The following is a 19961-nucleotide window of genomic DNA, read 5'->3' as shown; positions in this document are numbered from 1 at the left end:
CCAAAAATCCACTTCAGCTGCTATTTTAGAGCTGTGTCCTGTACCATTGTCCGCAGCAGGCAGCATAAAAATGAAAGTGATAGAGAGTGGTAGGAGATGTGGAATGCTGTAGACACCTGCCAGCCTTTTCATGAACTTCAGTAGTGCTTCATGCCACTGCTGGCCTGGTGAAATGGAGTGAATTATGTGGTGTCTTCCTTTCTAGTTAGGTAGCGAGTACAAGATTTCCTTTTGTGACTCTGAGCCAAAAGACAGAGGCCTGTGAACTCAGGGCTGAAGAAAATGAGGGCCACATTCTGCAGCTTTCTCCTCCAAGCTCTCACACAGCCGAACTCTTTGATGTAAATGGAAGTGCTGGCTCAACAGATACCTTGGTCCTTTAAAAGGCAAAACAGAAGAGAAATAACCACAACTGAAAATGTAGAAGTTTTAGAACTCCTTCAGAGGGAGCCCAGAAAACTGTTCTTAGAGAATATCTAATAACTCAGCTGAAGGAGGTGAGAGCATGTTGAAAGACCAGCTTGTGCTGTGGCTGGAGAACAGCTGCTGGCAAATTTGATGCTTGTATGACCAAGGCTGTAGAGAGAAAATGGTCATGTTCTGGGCTGGATGAGAGGGAAAGCTTAGCAGTAGTATCATCTTCTCCTGGTCTGTGCCATTGCAAGGGTCTGAACAGCCTGATGTGGATGAGAATTGACCTCGGCTGTGCATTATCTTGCACAGGATGAAGGAGGGGAAGCATATGTGAAATTTGGAAAGATGCTATTTGTAAAGCTTGTATGAGATATACCCAGCAATGCTTAAATATTGAGAGATAAGTTGGAGATATTGATATCTCCTCAATGGAGATATTAAGGAGATAAGATAAGAGGACCGTTGTTAAATCTCCCCTGCATCATAAGGAGGCCTTCTATCATTTCTCATTTTAACAGGTAGAAGTACTCTTGAATGTGTTCTGTCAAGGCAGGCAAAGCTTTCTTACTCCTGTTTTTAGCCAGAGAGAAACTCAAAGGTGGAAAAATGCTTTGCTGAAGGCTAGACCAGTAGGTCAGTGGCAGTGGGGCTCTGCTATCTAGTCCAGTTCCCTGGCCGTGCTGCCTAGCTAAATAATGATTCATTTAGTGATTGGGCTCCTCTTTGATCCTTACTGTATAACAATGAGGCTTTGGAGTGTTTTATTGTGCTATTAAAAAGAACTCCTACTAGGGAGGTGGAAAAGGGGAAGGTTTACTAGACAGCTGTGTTTGTGGTGAATTGGCTTTGTAGCCTTTTTTTTTTTTTTTCTGACTGTCAGAATTGAGGAAACAGGTTGCTAATGTAATTACGCTTCATTACAGTTTAGTTTGTGGCTTGTTTTGAAGCCTTTGTTATTTGAATTCTTTTAAATCTTGCTCTAGAGCAGCACAACTTACTTCCGTTTCAGACTCATTTAGCTAATGACTGCAGTGCTGTTCATTTATTTATTATTAATTTTTGTTGTTGGTATAGGATCACGTTCAGAATACCAGAGCATGAGGACATCAGCTCTAGGAACGGTGTGTGCTTGCTACCAGTTATTTACGTACAGCTTGCTTGGGAAGATGGGTGTGCATCCAGTGAAGCTGCTGACCAGTGCTTAAAAAAGTGAAGCGGTCCAAGGGATACAAAATGAACGTATTGCTGGAGGTGGCACTGAGAAGAGTCCAGAAAGGCTGACAGACACATCTACAGAGCCTTCCATTTCCAGAGGTTGCGTACAAAAGAAAGCAATCTCATTAACTGCCACTAGCAATAATATTTGCCTTTCCCTGTGGTTTTCGGGGTGTTGCTCCAATGCACTTTTGTTTGAGTTAGATTTCTGAACAAACAAAATGAGAGATGTTTACACAAGTAGGACAAGAGTAGAGATAGACGGGATAACTGCAGTGTGTTCGAATAGTGTGCAAGTTGAAATTTAAATATTTGGCTACTATAGTCAACATGAATGTCTGCTTGATTTCTTTTGCATTGTTCCAAAGTGCTGTGGACTTAAGAGAGAAATGTAGTCTTCAGCTCCCCCTCACTCCCTCCCCCCCAGACATCTCTTAAAACCCTGGAAGTTTGAAAAAAAGGGCCAGCCCATCAACAGTATAGTGGTTTGTGATGCTGATTCTTTTTAAAGAAGAACGTGCTTGTTTTTAGTGTTAGCTTTTCCTTAAATTTCTCAGGAATTCATGCATGCAAACCTGATTTGATGGGCATCTGGAAATGTCCTCTGGGCTGCTAATACAGCTGTGCTGCAGGCTTTTCTTCAGCTGAGAGATGTGACAGGTCTTGAGCTAAGCTTTCCAATGGTATTTAAAGTGTATGACTTTCTTGTTTCATTCAGGTATTAGTTCAAGGAGAGCTGAAGTAATGAGAAGTCACCATGGAGGCGCAGTCCCATAGCTCTACCACGACAGAGAAGAAAAAAGTGGAGAATTCCATTGTGAAATGCTCCAATCGAACAGATGTCAGTGAGAAAGCTGTTGCCTCCAGCACAACTTCCAATGGTGAGTAACAGCAGGAATTTACTAGCAGCCAAACCTACGGTAATTCTATGTTCACTGCATTCCTTGTGAATTGAGTGAGCATTTGCACCTGGATCAGTGTTTGTTCTAAGTAAGGGCTAAAGAAAACAAACGCGGGGGGTGGTAGTGGTGGAAAAGTGATAGGACTCAGTAAGGCCTGTTTTGGCATCAGGTGACGTCTTTTTCTTCCAAATGTTCTAATTTGAGATGTAAATGTACTGAGTTATTTATAATAGGAAGTTCCTGTTTTTGGCGTTTTAGAAATTGTCTTGATTAGCCTGGCAGGGCTTATGAGTGCTTTGCATTTTGCCATTGAAATCTTTTTCACTAGTTAGATTATTAGCTATTACAAAAGAGACAGAAGTAGTCCTGTCTAAATTTATGGCAAAGGATTTTTGTCTTCTCCTTTTACAAATAAACTTGCTCCTCACGAAGTGCAGCCCCAACCTCCCCGAAGTTCTTTAATGGCCAGCAATGAAAAGTTATGCTATGAGTGTATCCCTCCATGAGTTCGTTTCGAAATTGTGAACGTACAGCTTGTTGATTTGCAAAAGCAGAGTAGTTTTCTTAACTCTCCACAGAGATTACCTCACTTGAAAATTTTATGTATTTTCTACTTCTCCAGAGAATGTGTGAGCCCAGTTCCAGCCCTTTCATTTTTCAGTTTAAGAGGACTGAGCGTATTGATCCATACCAGTGGAAAACTCCCTTTGCAAGCTAGGAAAAACACCACTTGAAAAAGTGTCACGAGAGTTTGGCCCTGTAGGTTTTGGGTAGCTGCAGATTAACTATTGTTTTTTTTGTTTTATTTTTTTTTCTAAATCAGTCCAATAATTGCTAAAAGTGGAAAATGGCTTTCTGCATATTTTGGAGAGTCCTAATGCATCCCTGGCAAAACGTTTTCTGTCTACCCATTCTGCTTCTGTCATTCTCACTCGAATATCTGGTCTTGTGATTCAGGTTAGTTTTTACTTTGATAACTTGAAGAAAGGTTTGTACTCTCAGAGAAACATCTGTGTCCAAGTGGAGTAAAGTACAAAATCCATGAATCCTACAGCCATTCTAAAGGGAAATCTCTGTGGGTCAGTAAAAAATAGATGGCACAAGTCCCAGCATCCTTGTGTGTGACTGGACTTCAGATTCAAAGCAAACTCAGCACCTGCTGACCTAATAGTTTGGGTTGATCCCCACGAGAATGTAGAAACTGTTGAACAGCTATGGAAAAAGTTGCATCAGTTTTCTAAGGCATATGAAATTAGATCCTCAGCTGGTGTAAGTCATTGTAGATCTGTTGCTGTCAATAGAATTACAGAGGTTCACATTAGCTGAAGAGCTCCCCATTGTGTTGTGTGTTTTTTTTTTTTTAATAATAGGATTTTCCGCGTTGGCCCAATTTCTCAAACAGATGCACACTTAAACACATATGCATGTTCTTTGATGTCAGGGGTCTGTACTCAAACTCAATATTGGCACACATCTCTTGACTGTTTGGGCTGGGTTTAACAGTATCATCAAGCATTTAGATTAGAAAGCTAAGAGTAAACTCCTTAAGATGATTTTACCTAATTCTGGCACTGGTATACTGAAATCCTTTGGTCAGATCATTTTCTCTGTCGATTCTATCAATCAGCTTAATGGGACCATTAGTTCTTAACTACCTGCTGCATCTTGATGGTATATTTTTCTGCGTGTCTGGGTCATCAAACTCTCAGGAGTTGAAAAGATTCTAGATCTAATGAATAACATTTTTTTGTCACTCTGATTTTCTCCTGTTAATGGACTGAGATGCTCATGTGGTACGCGTCCTGGGGCTTGAGCTTGCGTTTGTTTAAGGAAATGTCAGTTACCTCTGTTTTCAGTGAGTGAGGGCTGGTCTTGCAGGAGTCTTTTTATATTTGGGGAAGCCACCAGAATCTCCAAGATTTGGGTTTATAATCTGCTTTCACACATAACCAAGTAAACAGTTTCATAGAGATGCAGAGTTGGGCTTTAAAGGAATAAAAAGTTCTATTCCTTCCTGGTCATGAAAAATTTTCTATTTGTCTAAGGGCTCCTTTGAGCACATACCAAAACAAAATCTACCACCAACACTTTAGGAATTTAAGGATGAGTTGTACTGTTGCAATATTTTGAAGTTCACTTCTTGCAGATGTGATTGTTGTAATAATGAATTCTGGTTATAAGGGAATAATTTGCATGAAAGCTTGAGCTTGCATCACGTTTACATCCTTTATTCTTAATGTTGGAATGAGTGTTATTACAGGAACACCATCAATTGATACCAGACGCCACTCCTAGGAAACGTGCAGTTTTTGCTGATTCAGTGCCTCTTTTTTGCAGAGGGCTGTGGATTTATTAAATGGTTGTGATTTGCATTTGAATGCTCTGTTTAACAAGGTAAGATACCCTTAAAAGTACCGAAAAGACTGAGTGGTCTTTTCTGTCTTTCTCAGAAGACCACTATGCTTGCCAAACAACATCTGCCTGTCATACAAATATCTCCTCATAAACATGTCTAATATTCCATCCTCTTTTTGGGCAGTGCATTAATTAGCAAAGCTTGCAAAGTAATGTACTTGAGAGATAGCTGTTGGAGAGGCAGCTCTGCTGTTTCCCACAGTACTCAGAACTGGAATCATAGTTGTTGGTTAGGAGTTTCATGAAAAGCTTGTAATCATGAAAAGATGTACCGTTAATTGCAAAGAAAATACCATTATTTCAACAGTGTCCACAAGTGGGTAACAGACACCTTTTAGTAGAAACTATTTTAAAATGAATACTGGGCATGGAAGCCTTCCAAATCTTACCGTGTGCAAACTGGTTATTGAAGAGCATGCTGTAAACCTATGTGCAAGGGAAATAAGTTGGGGAAGATGGAGAGAAAGGGCAGTTATGGTTAACTCCAACTCTGCAACAAAGGCACGAGGCCTAGGCCTGTGGATCCCCTCGCAGGGCACGGGGTGCCCCATAGGCTCGAACAATAATCAAGCTTGGCCATAGTTTACATTAGCCACTTCTGAGTTACTGTGATTACTTAATACAAAAAAGATTTCTGCTGTACTCACCTAACCACACTCTTGCTATATCACTAAGATGCTTGTGCTGTGTTAGATAAGGGTCTGCCAGCATTTCCATTATCAGCACTTAATTTCAGAGATTTATAACTAAGCCATTAAAACGTGCTCCAGGCCCAAACATGTGGGAAAGGTCTTAGTGCTGGAGCAAATTAAAACTTCTTTTAGAACACATGTGATCAAAAAAGCTAAAAAATACTGATCGTAACTTGTAATAACAAAAATCTTTGCACTTTGATGCCTGGTGGGACTTTGTAATTTGGAACCTCTCTTACTTTGTTTTGAATTCGTCTTTGCAGGCTTTTGATCTTTTCTCCTGTGTTTTTCATTTTGTGTATCTTAACCAAACTGCTCATGGTTTGCGAAGAAACATTTCTTTGCAAATTGTTCCTTTTACTGCTTCTTTGCTTGACTGCTGTTTTTACTGCTAGAGAAAAATGCTGAAGAAAACTGCTAATGGAGATGGTCTTTCACAAAAGGCTGTACAAAAAAAAGTTTTTGCTAGGATATGAAATGTTTACTCGTGTGTGTTGTGATGTGATATGTTCAGATTGATCTGCTTTGGTGAAGCAGCAATAACTTAACAAATAAATATTTATTTTATGTCATGGCAATGTCACTGGTATTACATTGCAATAACGAGGCCACCGTTCTGCTGTAGTGCAGTACTGTCTGGCCTGCTTATTTCATACCGTGTTTCATCATTAAAGGGCAGTCTTGTGGTATTGGAGGGACTCTGTTTCCTGTGATGTCTGTGTTTGATTTAGATCATCATCCTGAAAGCTGTTGCATGCACAGGAAGGCTTCAATGTAGCTGTGCATGGAATGGCTTTCTGAGGAGAAGTATGTGTGAATATGTTCATTAAAATCAGTTCTGTGCTCCCCCTGGGGAGCCTTCAGCTACTACTGCAGGCTGTGAAGCCTGTCTTCCAAGGCCTGTGTTGGGTATTATGGTGCCTTCTTTAACATTAAGTAACCCTAATATTAAAAAACAGTCTTAGCTGAACACATTCAGCACTGCAGGGATGTGCACGGTGAGTTGCCTTGCTGAAGTGCTCTGGATGCCAGCAGTGCACATCGGCAGGGGTGTGTTTGGTCTTGGCTGCGTGTGAGCTGGCTGGTCGAGCACTGTTCCTGCTTCTCTGCCATCACAGCTGTCCCTGGAGCTGTTGCTGCCATCAGCAGCGTGCTTAGGTGACAGCAAGTGAGTTGACTTAGGTCAAGTCTTCAGCTCCTCTCAGCAAATCGTTGGGCAAATGCCTCATTTCGGGTACAGCAATAGCACCTCTGTCCCTCCTTTGGGTATTTGGCCTGCTTAAAGTTAGGCAGGGACGTTCGTGCTCTGTCATCTCCATACTACACTCCACTTTGTACACGTGTACATTTTTTGGTGTCGACCGAAAAAACCCCACGCAAATCCAACACAGCCCTTAGCTATATGCAGTTTATTTTTTTTTAATTGAATTTAATTGAATTGGCAGAATTAATTATTCGTTTATTTTCTGAAAAGTACAGGGAATTACTGTGTAGGATAAATTAATGCTTTTACAGCACAAACCTGCACCATGTAGCATTGCTTGGAGAACATTAGGAGATTATACTGTATTCAGCCTTGATTTACTTACCGTTTAGCTTGTGAGTTTTGTCAGTGACTAAGATGTTTTCCTCTTTTGCACTTTTTGGCTCTATACCGATTTTTTTAATGTTGCATTGAAACAATGCAGTTATTGTGTAGAGGCTGGTTCAGTGTCTGACAGGCAAGCACTTATTTTCAGTTTGATGTGTTTTGTCTAGTTTTTGACCCATGAGCTCGTTCCAGTGTAATCTGATATTTCTTATTAACCTGTTACTCTGCCTTAGAAAAAAAGCTAATTATAAACGTATGTAGGTTGTGGACTTCACTACCTTTATCGGAGTCAGATAGTTATTGGGAACATGCTTTAAAGCAATAGAAAGCAGAAATTGTTATCTTAATGATGATGTAACTTAAGACGAATCTTGATAGATGAATAAATGAGAGGAAGTTCATTCGTCCACTTTGATTCTTTCAGAAGAGTTGGCTATATCTAGATTTCTTTTTTTTCTGTTTTTTTTTTTCCCTAATAGTTCTTTAAGGATCGAATGAGGAAAGTATGTGGCAGCCTGCAGCTCCGTAGGAATCGTATTTCCTGTTTAAACTTTCAGTTGGTTGCCCATCCTGCTGCTTGCTTTCAAGCTCACCTTTAAGTGGGTGTTAATCATAATGCTCATTCTTGGCCCCCTGGTTGGACTGGTGTGCTCAGGGTCCCGATGAAAGGTCAGGGTTCAAAAGAGATTGTTGAGTATCAAGAAACATTGCCTGCACTACTTTAGTGGCCTGCAAACTGAGCCTCAGAGTGCTTATATGAGACCCGATCCTACAGAGTGGTCAGGAGAGCCTCCTTCCTCTGCTGGCATCAGAAGGTATGGAGGGGCCCTTCTCATGTCTCATTTTCAGGTGAGGGAGGAAACAACAGCCTTTAGTACGTTCATATCAGATCTTGGAAGGGAAGTGACAAGCTTCAGTGTATAGGCAGCAAGGCAATTCCAGGCAGTTCTCATCTGTAATGGTGATGTGGAGTAGCATGAAAAGTAAGAGTAAAGTGCTCATACAGTTGTACTGGAAAATCAGGACAAAGAGCTAAACTAAAAAGATTTTGTGTATCCTTCTGTTCTGTTCCAATAATTGTGGCCAGGTCTGAAGGGAATAATGGCAAAAAAAATACATGTGCCCTGTCTTGGGGAGAGTAAGCTCTCCTGAGGCTTTATGAGTATTGGAAGCTGAAGTTGTGGAGGTTGTAATTAAGTGTGGACCGCCTGTCTTGGTATATGGTAATCTGATGTGAGCAACCGATCAAGTACGTATTCCTTCAGAGTAATGCACCCATGGTCCTTCATGCTTACTAATAAAATTTCAGTCATCAAATTGGGGTTTGTCGTCAACTGCAATAACTCATGCTGCCTGATGCTGTTTTCCATTGTTATTCCTCAGTGAGCCAGTCCTACCTGTACCCTACTCTAAAGCAAATGATCTGCAAGTGCAGTATGGTATTGCTTCATTATTTCTGCAGAGATTTCCCTCCATTTTTTCCCCTTCTTTCCCCTCCCTTTAGTGGTTAATAGTGTGAGGGATATTAAATGTCAGTCCTGCTGTATTCCTTTGCAAGTTCCAGAAAGAGATGATTGAGTGGCTTACCCTTGCAATCACTGTAATCAGTAAGTAATGACTTAACATCCTGCTGGATAACAGGAGGTGGAACTGGCAGAAAACATTAGTTAGCACAGTCTTGCCATCTGAATGAGGTGAAGGTTAAATTTAGGGAATTACATACTAGGAAAGGTTTGGCTCTTGTCTTCTCTATTTTTCCTGAAGAGTGGAAAAAAAAAAAGCCACCAATGAAAGCCTACCCATACACCTAACCAACCATATCAGAGATGTACCTGGGTTCTGAAATAGATTAAGGAGGGATAACAGTAAAAAGGTTCAAAATGAATCTGTACTGTATGGCATCATGCTCTGGAGCTTGTGCTTTGCAGGAGCCCAGTATCGCCCACCAGACCTCAAAAAATTCAGGCATTACACTCCCCAGCACTGGTGAGAGCAACCCAGAGTTGGTTTTTTTTTTTCAGTAGGACAGAGGCTGCTGGAAGCAGAAGCTGCAGTGGTAGTGTTAGCCTTCCAGAAAAGGACTCTACTGCAGAGTAGATCTTTTTCATAAAGTAAATAAAGAGAATTTTTAAAAATATCCTTCAAATTGTCTTAAAGCCAGGCAACTCCTCTGGCAGACACTGTATTTGGCTGCGCAGTTTGATCTGTGTAAATTAAGGCAATTGAAGTAATTAAATTACTTAGCAGGTTTTAAAATGGCATTCATCTTTTCGCTTCTAGATGCCTTCTGTTTCATATCTGTCTCCAGTTAAAAGGAAATAGTCTGGCATCAGTGTTGCATTTTATTATATTCCTGCTCTGTATGTTTCTATTTACTTCGTTCATTTTCTTTTTCCTTATTCATTTTTATTTTATTTTTTTAAGATATAAAACCTCAGCTTTTGCATACGTAGGAATAGTTACTGCGTGTGCCAGTGAGTGGGAGAAGTGTGCTTGGGGTATGGTATGTGACTATCTATATTAAAAGTACATACTCAGTGTTCTTTCCAAGTCATATCTCATTATTTTGGGTGGTGGGAAGTGGGAGAGGGAGATGCCATCCCAACGAAGGGGTCTGAAACAGATTTTATTGCTTTGTTATTATCTTATTTCCCATTAAATGTCTTTGCCTTTGATGTACACTGCAAGTGGTCACAATTTAATTCGCAGGTTCTGTTTTTGCTCTTCAGGCTGGCAACACAGAAAAATGTTGTGTAAATGTGATCTGGACCTACTGATGTATGCGTATTTCAAGTGCACAAAGGCACTTTGAAGAAGAGAAGAACGCAGGAAACACTGGGTTTTGTTCAGATGATTTTAAAATTTGACCTGCGAGGCTTTAGGGGACAGATTTTCAAAAAGAGGTTCCTAATCTTCTGCCTGCCATCAGCTGGAGCCTTGCTACACAGGAGCTGTCTACGTGCATTCTTTGCACGTGGTAACCACTTAAAATATGCTGCTTTCCATTCATTTGGTGCGACTTTCCGTGCATGTAAAAACTGTGCTGCTTCCAGCCATGTGTAAATGCGAAAACTTAAGTCCCACACATGCAAAGCTGGAAAAGATGTTAAAGATGTTTGGATATAGCAAACCAAGGTGATTGTTTTTGTTTCCTGTTTTCTGTTTTACGGAACAGAACGGATTTGCACTGATGGAGTTTTTCCTGATACGAGAAGATAAATCACTAGAATGTAAGCCGATGTTATAAACTGTGCTCTCCCTCTCTCACCCTCTTGTGTGCCTGCTTTTCTGTCCTTTTCCAGCACAGTCTCATGCGTAGCAATAGAGGATTTTGCAAAACATTTGCAAAAAAGTTGCTTCTGGTCCTGACCGGTCCTGTTTTTCCCTGCTCTTAGTCTCTTTTTGTTCCTTCTTTCTCTCTTTTTTCTTCTCTCTTTCTTTTCCTTCTTCTTCTTCTTCTTCTTTTTTTTTTTTCCCTAGTTCTTTCTTTTAGTTTTCAGAAAGTTGAGTTCCATCCCAATTATTAAATCTTCGGAGACCATTCCCACATGGTTCTGTAAATGGTAGCTTCATCCTGAGTTCTTTCATCTCTTTTCCTGCTCTCCTGGCTTGACAGTTGAAAAGGTCTGACTGTGCCACACAATGGTTTGATTGGTTTCTCTAGGGGAGGCTTTACCCTGCCTCATCATTCGCCAGGCAGGTGGACCAGAAAGTCTCTTGATTCTTTTGTTGCCTCTCAAAGTCCGAGGTCTTTGACTGAATAAATCCTCCGTCATGGGATAATTTGCTAAAAGGAGCCTGAAAGATGTGAGAGAAAAGCCTCACTACTTGGGTGCTGAATTAATGAAATAACTGGGCCTTGGAGTTTGCAATTGAAAAATCACCAGGAATGCAATGGGTGGAGACAGGCTGCAGAATGCAAGGCTGTTGCTTCCCCGTAATAAAGTAGGAGAGCTTTCAGTGAGATTGTGGCGGGCAGCCGCTGGTTATTTGCATTTTAGCCCCGTTCTGCAGGGGAAGCCCGAGCCGAATAAAAGCCGTTCTGGTGCAGCCTCTAGTTAGTCATTAGATTATTACGAGGGGCTGGGAAGAATTCCATATGACAGAAGTAGGGTTGAGTTAACACAGGACGAAAAGTAATTTACAGATAGGCTGTCCTCAGCCATCTTTGTAGACCCTGATAAGGTTTCATTTCAGAATGGATAGGCGACATTTCCACTTACGGGCCCATTCTGCGACACCTGTGATAACAGCTTCTGGATCCTAATTGAAATTGGTTTCAAAATGGATTTTCACTTTTCTCTGTCTGTGGAAAATATTGAATGGACTCAGAGCTGCCACAGAGAATCCCAGGCCTTGGAAGATGGAGCAAGAAGCCGGGATCATCTTTCATAACTGTGTCGATGATATGACAGTTTTGTTATCTGTCTTATTAATGAAATCATTGATCACCTGATGAAGGAGATAATAAACTACATTTTGCCGGTGCTCAGGAAGATCAGTTAGATTTTTTTGAAACTATAGAAGGGGGGAAAGCCAAACCAAAACAATGAAGGCATGATTTTAAGGTCTGTTTACAACTTCTCTTTCGTGCAGGATTTTTAGATGGAAGAAGTCTCTGTGACCATAAAATGCTGCCTGCATCTCGAGCTTATTTAGAGTACAAAGGAGGCAAGAAAGACTGGCACTTGTGTTAAGACTCAGTTATTGGTTTTTGTTTTTAACAAACCACACTGAGTAAATAACACTTAAGTCCTAGTAAGTGCCATGGAAACTCAGATGAACTGGGAAACAATGGAGCTCAATTTTGGCTGAAGTGGGATTAGTGAGTCCTGAATCCCTGGCATGGACAAAGGCTGCTCGGGCTGCGGACGGACGCTTGCTGTGAGGGTGCTTCCCCGGAAAATTATTTCTTCTTTCAGCGTGGATGTCAGGCTGTGGGTGTCATGGCCGCTCAGGCATCGTGGAAAAATAAGTTTCTTTCTTTGCGTTTTGGACTGATGGGCTTTGGAAGATTTTTAAATGCAGGAGAACGTGCAGCGTGCTTTGAGCGTGCGGGCTTGGCGAATAAAAGCGAAAAGAATTTTGTTGTGTTGTTTCCCTGCTTGTTTTCTGATTATTAGAGAAAGGGGTAAATCTGTTGTTTGCACTCGGCTGCTCTGGAATGCGTGCTCTATTCCTCAAGGAAGGTGGGAAGGGGTAGTTTTTCTGAAGAGGGGTGCTGGTGACTTCTCAGATTTCACTGTGAATTGTATCCTAGGTGTTTCCTCAGCCTCTCTGCTGCTGTGGGTCAATCCTGCCCCCTTTTTAAGCTTGAAAGAGTAGCTCTGATCAAAGGCTTTAATGATGTCACTGATCTCTGGTGATTGATTAGAAACAGAAGTTCTGGAGCATTTTGCATGTCTGCCTTTTCCTTATCACTTCAGATCCATTAGTGCTTGCTCATTAGGGTACCTTTCAGTCAGGGGGAAAAAAAATCCACATGCTTATATATATACGTGTGTGCATATATGAAGAAAAGGAATAGCAGGGCTGACAGCCTCCACGGTCTGTCTGAGTTGTAAATGTATTTTTCTTCATTGCAAAAGGAAACAATTTTTTATCGGGCTCTATTGAAACTAGAGAGCATTTATGAATTGCTGAACTCTTGGATGTAATTCTCCTCTGCTCTTCTGCGACTTCTCGCACAGATTTAAGTATGTCTTCAGTGGGTTATTGGCTGTTTTACCTTTGTTTACACCAAGTGGAACCATGTCCTGCTTTTTATATTTTTGCTGTGCCTGCGATGCACATTAAGATCCGCAGTGTGCGTCAGTGAGGTATTTTCTAATTGAGAAATAGGCAGTAACTAATTGATAAATATTCGCTAATTGAGGTTGAAAAATAAATAGTTTAAATACACGTCTTTTGGAAGGGCAGAGCTATCCAGAACACACGCTAAGCTGTTAGAAAGGAAAAAATCTTCCATTCCTAAAGGAAGATGGGTCCTTTGACAGTCAGTGGTTGTGAAATGGTTGTTCTCTGTAAGTAAGGGTGACGTTTGAGAGCGATATGGGACGGAGTGGGAAGGGCTGGGGTCTGACTTCCCTGTGGCACAGATGAGGAAAATGGGCAGTGTGAAGCTGAGGTCTGTTCCAGAATATCCTGTTTCTAACAGTGCATTGTGATTTAAATTAGGAACTTAAAAAATCTGCGCCGACTTTAAAAATCTGGAGGTAATTAATTTTTCTGGCAAATGGAAGCTTTCAATATGTAGGATACTTGAAAAATATTAGTTATTTTCATGTTTCTCTTTTCCACTCTCTTTTTTGAGAGGTTGGTTCATTCCTCTCTCTCTCAAATCTCCTCTGCTTTCTCTTCTACTGTTGTGCATTTCACACCAGGAGATGACAAGTCTTGTGACTGCAGCAGAGGCAATTGAAAGAAAATAAAAAGGGAGTTCTTTTTTTCTGGTGCTGGCCCATGAACATACCGTGAAAATTGGATTAGACACACCTAGGGTTGGGATTGATTGCATCTTGAATGGGAAATTAGAACATCTGAAAAATTCCTTTTTGGATGGAACAGAAGCAGAAGAAGGAAAAGTTGGATGGAAACCAGAGAAGAACTGTAAATCACTATTAAAGTTACTTCCTATGGTTTACCATTGGCTGTCAAAGAAAACTGCCTCGGGCTTGTTTATAGCTAATTCCCTCTATAGAAAATTTCAATTTGTGGACTGGCCTCTGAACGGGATTGATAACTCTGTTTATAGACCAGGATGAGTATCTAAAGATAACAGATAATGCAAATGAGCCTTTTTTTGATAAGCCAGGAAAGCAATTATGGATACAACTTGGTTGATGGATTTCAGAGTGCCTTTTCACAGATTATAGATTTATTTTTGCATTATAGTTTTCTTAGCAGTGTTAGAAAAACAAAATCAAAGTCATTCAAATAGAACGGAGAAGATGGAACAGAGGATACACCGACTTTCCTACTGCATGTAAACATGGTGAATCAGATAAAAAAATAAACAAGCAGTCTTCAGCCTTCTCTGGAAAAAATACGATTTGATAAAATATGCACTTAATATTCAATTTACAGTTTCATCCAAAGTGTGTTAACCTAGGAGTCCTACGCACAGCCCAGTCCAAATTTAATTCAGATAAAATGCTCCATGTAAACTGTCTTCTACTTTATTTTTTGAGTTTGTATTACTCTTTGAGGGGAGGAGCATGAAGTCTGGACCCTGTGAGTTGTAGCCCGAGTCTTCTCTCTCAGACAAGAAGCTGTACTGTGGAAGTGATGGAACTTTGGTAAGTCTTAGTTTGGCGGGCTCTCTGAAAACACAGAGCAGCACAGTGTGCATGTCCAAAAAAGTTTTACGTATCTTTGAACAGGAAGAAAACCACTCTCTGAAAGTTAGGAGACAACTGGTTTTGAAGTTATGGTTCAAAACAGACAGCATGAACTTTAAGTGGTTCAGGTTTTAAATCTTTACCCTTATGTGTAGCTTTCAGTTTCTTTCCTCAAACCACTGTCTTTTATTTGGCTCCCTTTAGTGGAAGTTCTGATTTCCTGGCAGTGTTCATCAGTGGATTGTAACCTCCAGGCTCTGATACGGGACCCAATGCTGACAAGATTTGTTCTGGTGAAGGTGTCCTATTTTAAGCTTGTTCTGTAGGATCCAAAAAAATAAGTTAATTTTATGAGCTAATTACCACACAGTTGTAATAGATAATAGTAGTTCATAATTTGAACTACTCTGTTTCAGGTATTTGGTAGGATACAAACTTTGCTTTTATCATGAAGTCAGGAGCACAGCCACCATTGTTTCTATGGGAACAGCACTGATGGTAGAAGGTAGTGGCAGGTTTTTTCTTTTTCTTTTTTTAAGCTGGTATTAAATACTCATTCAAAAAATGCTGTAAAACTCATCTGTTTTTCCGAGGCACTTTTGGTAGCTTCATAACGGCTCACACCTCTCACTGGAAAGTAAAACTGAAAACAGCATCATTTTGCTTACAGAAATACCACCCTAAGCTGTTAGATTATCTTAAATCTTTTCTGAACGTGCTTGTGATTAATTATTTCTTATCTTCAGAGACTTTTGGATGAAGAGTTAGAATGGGTATGGACATCTTTCAAGTGCATTGACAGGTACAGGATCACAGTACCTCTGCCAAAAAGTCTGCATATGTGATTCTTCTGTGGAACTGGAATCCCTCGAGGGATTTCTCTCAATTTCACTCTCAACATTTGTCCAAAGTGAAGTCAGTGCCATGTTTTCCAAGTATTTGTTAAAGGAAAATATTTACGGTAGGTTTTCTTTTGTACTTTCAATTTGATGTGGGTGAGCATCTTCTTCAGAAAGTCTCTGTCCTTGAGGTTCTGCTCTAAGGTGCTATCTTGTTTGCTGACATGATAGAGGCTAATGTTGCAGATATAAGAATGGGAACAATTTAAAGGTCTGTTCTCAGCTTTGAACATATCTTTGATTGTTCAGAGGATACAAGAAGGTGGGTTGGTTTTGCTGTTTAAATTTCTAAAGACCTTTTACTCCAGCCATTTAATGGAAATTCACTTTAAATGCTTCATATGTTTTCACTGGAACCACAAAAACTTCTTTTTTCTTCATCTAAGAAATAACCTCAATATGAAGGATACCAAAACATCTCAAATAATGCGAGTATTTTAAGGCACTGTGGTTTATTGCCACATTTATCTTAAAGGCTCAAAACAGATGGTAAAAGGAAGCCCACATTTGAAAAAAAAATCCATCTTATGTCTATAAGCAAACAGTATCTTTGACAAAAATATCAAAAACTCCGCCAGGTGTTTCACAAGAGATAGAGAGAAAGGGAGGAAGAAAAGCAGGAAAGAAAGAAAAAGAAAGAAAAGATGGAAAGGAAGGCAGGAAAGAAAGAGATCCATGCTCCTCTATGCTGCTTGCTTTTAAGCAGATTCTGATTTCTTAGTTGTCATGGTTAGATTGAGAACCTTTCAAAAATGAGTATTTTGGCTTTGCAAGACAGAAGTCATTGTTTTTCATGGGACCAGTACTTTATCTGCAGAGGTGCAAGAGCTTGTGTGTGAGTGCAGAAAGGCGATACAGAGCAACCTAGCATGAATTTGCATAGTAGGTGAATACCAAAGAAGGACTGTTTCAAATTCCTTAACTACAGAATAAAATGTTACCTGTAGGGGCTAATGGTGGACATGAAGAGAATGCAACGGTAGGTTTTTATTTCAGTATCTGACCATGATATAGGTTGCTTCTTTTGTGTTTGCCTTTGTCCAAGCATATTGTGAGTGAGATGAGTTTGCCTTGAGTGTGTGCTTGGTACAGAGGTGATTGGCAGCCCTTGCATGTCCAGATCTTGCACATGGTCTGGCTATATGCAGTATTGCATTATATAGTGCTTCTGGATTTTTGAGGAATCTGGACTGCAGTGGAAACCAAATCCAAGGCAGTCTGGTTGTGGGAGACCCAGGAATAATCTCATCTTAACATGCAGCATACCTGACTAATAAGAAATTTTGAGAATGGGGTGGGGAAAATTTGTATCCTTAATGTTACTGGGTGTAAACTTTGTCTTAGCAATATAGAGAACAGGGAAACAGCTCTTCCTTGGTTTTGCTGGCAGAGTTGCACAGGGTAACAGTGTGTGTATCTCAGGCTGCAAAGCTATAATTGAAATGGAGAATATTTAGATGTTAGCAACAGTTGATTCTTCTTTAAAATGTAAAGAGTCTTTGAAGCTTGGTGAACAGTAACTAATATAAACACAAACCATAAGAAGGTATGAAATGATCTCACTGAGAATCTGTTTCCCAGGTTTCTGTTCCTTTGGGATGTATGGCTTTCTTTCCCTCGCTCGGCAGGTCAGGTGGAGGCAGTTTCCAGCCTCAAAAACTGAAGCATAGAAATAAAAGCATGTAGGTACTTCAGGCAGCATGGTAGTGTTGCTCCTTCATCTGTTCCTTTCTCCTCGACAGGAACAACCAGTCCAAACTTCCTGTTATGACAGTGGCAGAGTGTGTGGCTGCTCCTGCACAATCCCAATAATACCAGTTTATTTCCAAGAATGGAATTGAAAGGAAGAGCTGGAAGGAGGTGGAAATGAAATAAGAGGTTGCACTTGGAGTTTCCAGTGTGTTTTTTTATTTTTCTTATTTTTTTATTTTTACCCTTCTAAAGTGGTCCTTTACAATTTTATATATTTTTAAAATATTCTTAGAAGGATTCTATTCACAAACCCTTGTTTTTATTTCAGCACTGCAGATATCTGCTAAGGACTTACAATGAAAAGGGGACCGTGGAGATAGTGGAAAGGTGAAGGATGTTTTACATTTCAGGCTCTATGGTCGTTATGCTCAGGAATTGAAAACTGGCAGATGTGAATAGATGTCTGTTCTTTCCCATTCTTCCTTAAAATGCATGGGCTGTGTATCAAATGACTTTATTCAGCACTCAGCATTTAAAACACCTTGAAAATGGGAGGCTACAGACAATTGGATAAATACATTGGATAGGTGCCCAGTTTTACTGCTGCTTATGTAAGCTTGCCTGTATGCTCTGGAGAGTACTATTCTGTAACAAGTCATATCAGGATGAGTATTCCTATGTTCTCCTTTGGTCTGGGATGCCAGAAGTAGATGAGCAGTGAAGGTGTTTATGATGGCTGTCTTTTCTGGGGAAATGGAAGACACTTAGTAGGGACCAAATCTGTATGCTACCCCTCTCAGCTTTGTTATCATCTGGAAATCACACGTAATGTACATTACTCACAATAAGTAGTAATGGTTGAGTTATAAATTATTTTGCAATTGTATGTTTTTAGAATTGCCTAGATGATAATTAAAGCAACTTGTTGCGGAGCCAGTATAATTAAGGATGTGCAAAAGCCTTTCATATTAGAGTGCTTTTTTATTGAGTTTCAAGAAATGAGGCACCAGCGATTGTTTGTGTGCTGGTGTTTTATCTCTGCAGATGTATGCACGTCTCTTAGTTGTCCTACATTTAAGATGAGATCTGTGGTCTGGTCCTTACCTCTGTTGGATAGCTGTTCATGTCAGACCAAAAAAGCTGAGAGTTTCACACTTCTGCTACCAGTAATTCACCATTAGGAAAGATGAGGATGTCTGTGAATCTCTAGTCAGATTCCCTCATGTCCTTGTTAAGGTACTGGCTCTAGGAGACAAGTCTTTGTAGAGACTGGCCATTTCTCTCAGGAATGCACATATAAATTCCTCTTTGGAGCCCACAGAAGAGCACATGTTAGTTGTACCTACACATGATCTGGTTTAGCACTATATCCTTCTGCTTGGGTTACTTCATGGGGAATGGTGAAGTCATGTTCTCTTGAGTCAGTACCATTACACAGCAATCTAACTTTATTATTTGCTGGCCTAATTCTGTGTTAATAATTGCTGTCAGCTTGGTAGTAAACTCTTACAACTAGATACTGAAGCTGAATTGTTTGTGCTTTATAGTGCTTGTTGAGGGCTGGAATGCTCTGAGGACTCCTGTGAGATTTGGAGGGACAAGGGCAATACATCTTGTGCTGTGTTTCAGTGTAAAAAAATAATCTGCTTGATTATCTGTGATCCACGGAGACATTTAAGATGAAGATTGTTTCGTGAAGAAATGCTATCCTGGCAGAATAAGTGAGGCTACAGTGGATCAGATCTGCTGTGGGTGGGGCGATGAGGAGGCTGGGAATTAGGCTGGGTAATGGTGGTTATCACTGAATGAAGGTTACACAGATCAGCTGGTAGATCTACACAGCAATTGCCGTGCTTCTTAATTCCTTGCTGTTTCCCTAACTGCTAGGGTCCATTCTTCTTCCCTGAGAAATCCCTTTTGTTCTTTGTCTGGACCTACTTAGCTGAGTGGAGAACGTTTTATTGTGTTGTGCATTCAGAGCTGTCACTAATCCAGCCTTTTACTGTAAAATTAACTTGAAACAGTGCTTGCATGAAGATAATGACCTGACCTAAAAATCTCAAACCCACATAGTGTGATGTTTTCTTTGGATGCTCATGGTATCCCCGGAATCGTTTATACGTATGAACGTCGGCAGAACTGGAATGTTTCATGTAAAAGGATAGATTTATAGTTAGATGAAACTTCGAGGAGAATTTTTTTTTATTTCATGGCAGATGTAAAAGGAGATTTCTTCTTGTGATTTACAATGTTGAGTGAATTAGAATAAAGCGGCAGGTGACATTCTGGACACATGAGTCTGCACTGGCAGAAATATTAGTTTGGATAGTTTTTGCATATACCCTGGGAGTTATTGCTAAGTCAATATTTACTTCTCAGGGAGTAAATGTCAGAACTGTGTCTGAGAGCTGCTACTACTGCTTCAGTGAAAGAGTTATTTGCTGTGTCACCAAGCATCCTACAGGGCAGGCTCCTGGAGTTTTAGAAGTGTTGTGATAAGGAGATCGTGGTAAGTAGCTGGAAACAAAAAAAAGGTTTTCTCATAGCTTTGTGTAACTTTCTGGATCATGTATTTACGACAGTTTTAGCAGAGCCTCTTTAATGTTTCATAAACAACTTGTTAAGTGCTTCTCTTTCAACATCTTCAACATCATCACTGAATTCTTGGTTAGAAGTTTAATTTTGTTGGAGGAACACAACAGAAGAGAGAATTCAGTTGTAGACTTCAGATCTGTCTTAGTTACCTTTACGTGTAGACTGCACTTAGACTAGTTAGGACTCCTTCACGGCTGAAAAGCAGA

The 19961-nt window shown here is 40.3% G+C and overlaps 1 protein-coding gene across 2 annotated transcripts in view; it reads left to right on the top strand.

Annotated features, from left to right (window-relative positions):
* GLI3 (GLI family zinc finger 3) overlaps positions 1-19961 on the top strand; it is a 200789-nt gene that overhangs the window by 9747 nt on the left and 171081 nt on the right. For both annotated transcript variants that reach the window (XM_010713104.2, XM_010713103.2), the window contains exon 2: positions 2348-2510. In XM_010713104.2, the coding sequence (XP_010711406.1) occupies positions 2387-2510 (124 nt within the window). In that variant the 5' untranslated portion in view covers positions 2348-2386. The remainder of the gene's footprint in view (positions 1-2347; positions 2511-19961) is intronic.

Source organism: Meleagris gallopavo, chromosome 6 (genome assembly GCF_000146605.3).
Source record: "Meleagris gallopavo isolate NT-WF06-2002-E0010 breed Aviagen turkey brand Nicholas breeding stock chromosome 6, Turkey_5.1, whole genome shotgun sequence".
Classification (NCBI taxonomy): domain Eukaryota; kingdom Metazoa; phylum Chordata; class Aves; order Galliformes; family Phasianidae; genus Meleagris; species Meleagris gallopavo.
Note: the sequence above shows the minus strand (reverse complement) of the source record. Positions and strands in the feature narration are given on the sequence as shown.